A 7897-nucleotide genomic window follows, 5' to 3' on the forward strand; every position below is an offset into this window, starting at 1 on the left:
ACGCACGCACGCACGCAGCACACACGACGCACGCACGCACGCACACATACGGCTTCAGCTACGATGTAATGATTCGCTGGCCAGATAAATCCGTGAATACGTTACAGTTGTGTTTACAGGCTCGCATGAGACTGACTTCTCAAGGTGGCTGAACGCTGCCGTGCTACTTCTGACCACAAATCTCTTCTCTCTCTTATATATATATATCTGACATTTGCACATGTGGTATACATCTTATGGTCGGGATGTAGCGAAGGCTCGAGCGAGCATTTCGACACAACACGAGTTTACCTGCCATCCGGGGATGCGGGCCTCCAGCAGTCGTGTGGCTTCAGCTACAGCTGCTAGCAGTATGCAGGATGAACGCTGGTTCGTGATTGCTGCGCGGACGACTGATTTATAATATAGCTGATGTTGCGCTTTTAGTGTAAACAACTGCTGTGTCTGTAACAAATATTGGGTAAGAAACTGTCGAATTGATTACGACGAGCGATAGAGAGATTACGCACACACGCACGCACGCACGACGCACCGACGGGAGAGGGAGAGAGCGCGCGATAGAGAGATAGAGAGATAGATAGATAGGCAGATAGATCGAGAGAGAGAGATAGCGAGAGAAGGGCGAGAGAGGAAGAGGATATAGTATGGGGAGAAAGAATAGAAAGAGAAAGGGAGGGAGATAGAGAATGAGACATGGGATGCAATAGACACGTGGAAAGACAGCAACAAATAAGAATAAATGGCTTTGAACATAATTCCGCTTTGAAACAGTGCGCGAAGCCGATCCGATAGCGAATTCAACAAGAATCGATGGAATCGACTTATGACGTCAATCTAGCCAAGGTGCTCGTCATCGGTGAGTCGTACGTCGGCAAGACGTCGCTCATCAACTCGATGCGACACGAGACGTACACCGAGAAACCTGATGCCGCGACGTCGGCGTCGACTTCGTTAACCAGGACTACGACGTCGACCGGACACAGAGTGCGTCTGCAGATCTGGTAGGTGCTGCGCGCTGCAAGGCCAAAACATTTAAATCATGTACGGTTGTGTTGATTGCCGGAGGGGTTGTAGAATCAATCATGTTAAGTGTTTGTCTGTTTGTTTGTTTATCAGTTTGTTTATTGATTCATCTGTCTGTCTATATGTTTGTTGGTTTGTTTAGTTGTGTGCTGCTTTGTCTGTTCGTTTGTTTATATTTTTGCAATTAGGTTGTTTATTTGTTTGTTGTCTGTTTGTTTGTGTAGCGTGTCAGGTTTTTTCTGCGTGTTATTTGCCTGTTTGCATGCACTGCGAGGGACACGGCGGTCAGGAACGATTCCGTGACATTAACAAGTTCATGTATCGCGGAACGAAGGCGTCTCCTTCTTTGTCTTCGCAATCACCGATAGAACACGTTTGACTCAATCAACTACTGCGAGGCGCACCCTGGCGGAGCCGACATCGACAGCGAGGAGGTGATCATCGTCGGCAATAAATGCGACCTCTGGTGCAGCGCAAGATAAAGCTGGCGCGTCGGCGGAGAAGGTGAGTGATTACAGCTTACCGGGACGAGTGTGAGGAAATTGAGCAATCATTAACACCTGTATGTATACTTACCGCCATTTTACAGCAGAACTTGTCTAATACAACCGTCCAGAGATTCGAGAAAAGCCAATGATAGAAACCACTTTAATCTATATTGCTTGACAAGGTGGAAAAGTACAAGCGGATCTACCCGACAATAGCTTCATCCCATAGTCCCTACGGAACCAGCGATGAATACAGGCCATATATAGGACTATATAGAAATTTCTCAGCGCCGATAAGGAGAATGGCGGCGGCAGAGGGGAAGGGTGTCCATTCGCAGTATCCCAGCAGATAAAAGTACCATTTCTATGCTTCCAAGTAAACCACAATTTTAAACATTTTTCTGGTATTTCCCGGTTCCCAGCAATCCAGCGTCCCCAATATCCCGCCCTTCCTTCTCAGTGGTGCCCCCCCCCCTATGTAGCTGACGTTGTCGTTGTCGTTAGTTGGCAAGTACCATCATCGAAGTATTTCGAGACAAGCGCACAGGAGAATACAACGGACGGAGTTGTTCTCCACAGATGGCGTACGACCTTGTGAAGCGAACAACCCGAACTGGTGAGAGAAAAAACAATGATGCGTGACGACAGCACCACTGCACTGAAGCACGTATAATATATATATAATAAATAAATAATATATATATATATATATATATTATATATTATGCATTGTGTGTGTGTGTGTGTGTGTGTGTGTGTTGTCTGCGTGCGTTCGTGGTGCATGCGTGCGTGCGTGTATGTGTGTGCGTGCGTGCGTGTGTGTGTTCTTGCGTGTGAGTGCGTACGTGTGTGTATGTGCGTAGTTTTATACGTGCGTGCGTGCATGTGTATGCGCGTGCGTGCATGCGCGACGTGTGTGTGTGTATATATAGGTTGATGACGCGGCTGTCGATATACCTACTATATTACCTAGTATACTAAAAAAATGGTATATATATATATATATATATATATTTTCATACATACACACCTACGTACATAACAGCGTGTGTACATGTTTCAGCTTTACGCGTACACGATGACCGTCCAAGAACTCGCTAAACAGAAGCAAAAGAAAGAACGAAAATGATCCATCCGCCATCACAATGGTGAACCACCCATCGCAACGGTCTACTACCCATCGAAATGATCTATCACCAATCACAATGATCTGCCACCAATCACAATATCCCACCACGTCTCTATTATCGATGCATGACCGTCCGATATCACAAAACATCCAGCTGTATACGTATTCCTGCATATTACATGTTTCACATTGGCAAGCGGTATGACTCAGCTATAATTCGCAGAAACAGCATTTATTTAATAATCCGCTGTTGTGTTAGATATGAGTGTATAAGAATATGTCGCGTTCAATGTTGTATATTAAGTGATATGTTGCGTAATATATAAGTGTAGTAATAAGTGTATATAATGTATTTCGTAATGTGTAGTACGTCTTTTAGTTTGTAAGTTTATTCTACGCCATTTTCACAGTATAGTTTCTACTTGAACTGTAGTCACACAAGTCATGGAGACATGCCATGGATGGCAATGGATTAAATTATTAAAATGAGTATCATCGAATCTGCTGAAAATGTACAATAGTAAACTATTTAGCTCATTTGTTGCCTTGTTTGTATTACATTTTTGTACAAAGTTGATAGCATAGTTAGTATTAACAATCTAAGATAGATAGTTAGTATAGTATAGTTCTTGTATAGTTGAACAATCTAACTATAAAAAGTGACTAGAAACACCACAAACACTTCAATTTATTGTAAGATTCCGATACAAGGGTTATATCAGAGCAAGTCTATCCGATTTATATGTAAGTACTGATTAAGTGCTTTGGTGACATACACTCGTGCTGTTGACGCTGGCGTTGACGCTGGCGTTGACGCTGGCGTTGACGCTGGCGTTGACGCTGGCGTTGACGCTGGCGTTGACGCGTTAGTTGTTACCAATTTGCTACGATTCTGTTCAGCCGTAGTCCACCCACGACGTTGGTATCGTGGTCTTCAAGCGCAACGCATTTAAACTACAATGAAAGTATATAATGTCTTACAATTTTACTACAATTATGTCCAGCCACGGTCTAGCCAAGGTCTCAGTATTGTTGTCTCCAAACGCAGTGTATGTAAACTAATGAAGACAAATAAAGTATTGTTAGTTACTGACGATCATCGTCAACCACGGTCCAGGCAAGGCGTCGGTAGGGTAGTCTCGAACTATACTGACGCCAAACAATGGAAACTGCTGTGAGAATCGGGTGGGCCCCGGGCGTCACCGCTCCGACTGTTGAAATGACAGCACGAAGCATTCCAGTAACTCCGAGTGCGAAGTGACTCGATAGCCGAGTAGTTATAAGAGAAAAGACGGATGTAAGTGCATGACGATTACATTGATCAAAACTTCAACATCTTATTACGTAGTAAATTTTAACTTAAACATCTTACAACTTTTTCACTTTTCAAAGCAATCGCTATCAACGGTGAAGTTTCTTTTAATATATGAAAGTTTGAAGGTCGAATATTGTCGGTGTTGCAAGTCCATGCGCTGTAGTTTTTCATTCTCTGACATAGTATCCGACAATTCACGCGGGACACGCCTGAATAACTACAACACATGCGTCTTGTAGGCCTTAATAATATTTGTAAGGCTTAAGGCCTTTTTCCAAGAAAGTGAACAAACATACGCTCTCACACACACGCACGTACACACACACGCGCGCACACGTAAACACAGACATACACACACGCACACGCGCACACGCACGTACACACACACACGCACACACGCACGTACACACACACACGCGCACACGTAAACACAGACATACACACACGCACACGCACACACGCACGTACACACACGCACACGCACGTACACACACACACACACGCACACACGCACGCACACACACACACGCGCACACGTAAACACAGACATACACACACGCACACGCACACACGCACGTACACACACGCACACGCACGTACACACACACACACACGCACACACGCACGCACACACACACACGCGCACACGTAAACACAGACATACACACACGCACACGCACACACGCACGTACACACACGCACGCGCACACGTAAACACAGACATACACACACGCACACGCACACACGCACGTACACACACGCACGTACATACACGCCGCGCGCGCACGTAAACACAGACATACACACAAGCTCACACGCGCGCGCGCACACACACACACGCACACACACACACTAAACGCACGCACACACACAAACACACAACACCACACATACATACACACAACACACACCACACACACACACACACACACACAACCACACACACACACACACACACACACACACACAACACACACGCGCGCGCGCGCGCGCGCACGCACACACGCCCATCCGTAACACGACAGCGGCTAGAAAACACTTCGCAGAACTATTAAGTGTAATTCCGCAGCGCCCCTGGCGGCCGGCGGGTACCGCCTCCCCTATCTCCGCATCTGCCGCAGCGCCGCCAGGCGGATCAGGGCGTCGGCGCGACGAGCAGACACCTTGAACATTGTTTACTGGCGGCGGAGAGGTCGGCGATGGTCACGACGCTGATAATGACGATTGTTCGGCGAGGCACGCGAACCGGAACCAGCGGTGCCGCCCACCACGCCCTCTCGCGCGCGAGGCCCATATAAGTCGAGGCGCGGCGGCGGCTGTGGAACTTCAGTAGAGTGCTACCCTAACGTTAGCAACAAGCGTACCGTAACCGCTCTCGCTCGCATACACACACACGCTCAAACACTCATATTCATACGCGTACTCACGCACACGCGCACGCACGCACGCACGCACGCAGGATGATGAAAGCTGCTGTCTGCCATGTTGTGGTACTGATGCTGGGTATCGTCATCGTCGCCGAAGCCAAGCAGTTCAATAGATGTGAGTTCGCTGCGGAGCTGCAGAGGCTGGGAGCTCGGGACGACATGCTCGCAGACTGTAAGTACCAGAGTGCGCATGCGCGGTGACCGGCGCTGCCGCGACGCTTGGAGACACCGGCGCGTCTTGTAACGAGCGAGCGCGCGCGTGTGTGAATTCTACAGATATAAATATTGAGACCAAATTCGATTAAAAATATTGGGGAAAATCGAGAGAAGGTTCTAATAAATTTATGGTTAATTTGCGTCGCTATTTTGCCGCTCGTGGCAATGCCAATGCATGCAATCAGACGTGCAATCAGACGTGCAATCAGACGTGCGTGATCGTATGAGTAGTGATGGATAGCGAATATACTTCTATTCTTCTACTCCTCGCGCTCGCGAAGCATGTGTGCAGACAATTATGCAACGAAGACTTATTCGCGTACCGACCAGAGTAGTTGTCTTCTTCTACGACAGTAGGCACAGGATCCTTTCTTGTCACGACCCAAATTCGCGTGCCCCGTGGCTTACACTCGCAGCGACCCTCGCGTCTGAGGCATTAGTTTGCCATACAGATTCCGTGGGGTCAGCAGTGACCGCAGGCGGTCCTCTTGTGAAATTAGTGTGTCGCCCCAGATCTACTGTCGCGGCCCGGTGCGTAAGAACAGCTGTTTGTATAGGTTGATGCCATACGCAGTGTGTTTGTTTGAGTGTGTGTGTGTGTGAGATAGATAGATCAGATAGATAGATCGATAGTAGATAGAATACGATAGATAGATTAGATAGCATAGATGATAGATAGATAGATAGATAGATAGAATAGATCAGATAGATAGATAGATAGGATGGATAAAATAGATAGCATAGATACGATAGATAGATAGATAGATAGCATAGATAGATAGATAGATAGATAGAAGATAGATCGATAGATAGATTAGATAGATAAGATAGATAGATGAGATAGCATAGATAGTAGATAGATAGATAGATAGCATAGATAGATTAGATAGATAGATAGATAGATAGATAGAGAAGATAGCATAGCCATAGATAGATAGATAGATAGATAGGTAATAGCATCGATAGATCAATATATAGATAGTAACTAAAATGACTAAACACCCTGCATGTTTTATACCTTCAGCTCTCATGAACGATGACATAGCCGATGACTTCGCGTGTGCCAGTGAAATGCTCAATAGACACCGCGATTGGGCCGCGTGGTACAGTCAGGGACAACTCAGATAAGACACGTGACAGACACGTGATCATGCACGCTGTAAAAAATGGTGAACGGAATCCTATTCATCGAACCCTTAGCAACCCCCAACATGATACTTTTTTGCAGCTCATGTGCGTAGTGTGTCACGCGCACACGTTGAATGTGATCACGCTCAAGGTGAAGTGTGTCGACGTCCACAAGCGTGGTGCTGTCACGCCACAAGGTGCATGTGTCACGCCACAAGCGTGATGTGTTACGCACAAGCGTGGTGTGTCACGCAAAGCGTGGTGTATTACGCACAAGCGTGGTGCTGATCCACGCAACAAGAACGTGGTGTGATCACGCACAAGTGTGGCTGTGATCACGCACAAGCGTGAATGTGTCACGACAAGCGTTTTGTGTCTCACGCGCACACGTAATGTGTTTACGCACAAAGCGTGGTGTGTCACGCCACAAGCGTGGTGTATTACGCACAAGCGTGGGTTGTGTTCACACACAAGCCGCTGGGTGCTGTCACGCCACAAGTGTGCTGGTGTCAACGCACAAGCGTTGGTGTGTCACGCAAAAGCGGTGATGTGTCACGCACAAGCGTTGTGTCTCACGCGCACACGTAACTGTGTTTACGCACAAGCGTGTGTGTCACGCCAGCGTTGTGTATACGCACAAGCGTGGTGTGTCACGCGCACACGTAATGTGTCACGCCACAAGCGTGGTCTGTCACGCCCAAGCGTGAATGTGTCACGCACAAGCGTGATGTGTCACGACACAAGCGTGTGTGGTGTGTCACGCCACAAGCCGGTGATGTGTTCACGCGACAAGCCGTGATATGTGTCACGCGCACACGTAATGTTCACGCACGAAGCCGTGTCGTGGTCACGCACAAGCGTGAGTGTCACGCCCACAGACGCTTGATGGTGTCACGCCACAAGCTGTGATGTGTCACGCGCACAGCGTAATGGTGTCACGCACAACGGGTGCTGTCACGCACAAGCGTGATGTGTCACGCCCACAAGCGTGATGGTCACGCACACAGCGTGATGGTGGCACGCACAAGCGTTGTGGTGTGTCACGCCACAACCGTGATGTGTCACGCCACAAGCGTGATGTGACAACCCACAAGCGTGATGTGTAACGCGCCACACAGTAATGTGTCACGCCCACAAGCGTGGTGCTGTCCCACGCCACAAGCCGTGATGT

General features: G+C 47.7%; 1 protein-coding gene and 1 long non-coding RNA gene across 2 annotated transcripts in view; both read left to right on the plus strand.

Moving 5' to 3' along the window:
• The window catches only part of LOC106817738 (ras-related protein Rab-13-like), an 18737-nt gene extending 14651 nt beyond the window's left edge, over positions 1 to 4086 (plus strand). Inside the window, exon 5 of the mRNA XM_014822422.1 lies at positions 2575 to 4086. Coding sequence (XP_014677908.1) covers positions 2575 to 2640 — 66 coding nt within the window. The 3' untranslated portion in view covers positions 2641 to 4086. The remainder of the gene's footprint in view (positions 1 to 2574) is intronic.
• Positions 4087 to 6621: 2535 nt separating this feature from the next.
• LOC106817739 overlaps positions 6622 to 7897 on the plus strand; it is a 12416-nt gene continuing 11140 nt past the window's right edge. Inside the window, exon 1 of the long non-coding RNA XR_001395098.1 lies at positions 6622 to 6701. This is a non-coding gene — a long non-coding RNA (uncharacterized LOC106817739). The remainder of the gene's footprint in view (positions 6702 to 7897) is intronic.

The sequence above is a fragment of the Priapulus caudatus genome, unplaced genomic scaffold, assembly GCF_000485595.1.
Source record: "Priapulus caudatus unplaced genomic scaffold, Priapulus_caudatus-5.0.1 Scaffold1845, whole genome shotgun sequence".
NCBI lineage: Eukaryota > Metazoa > Priapulida > Priapulimorpha > Priapulimorphida > Priapulidae > Priapulus > Priapulus caudatus.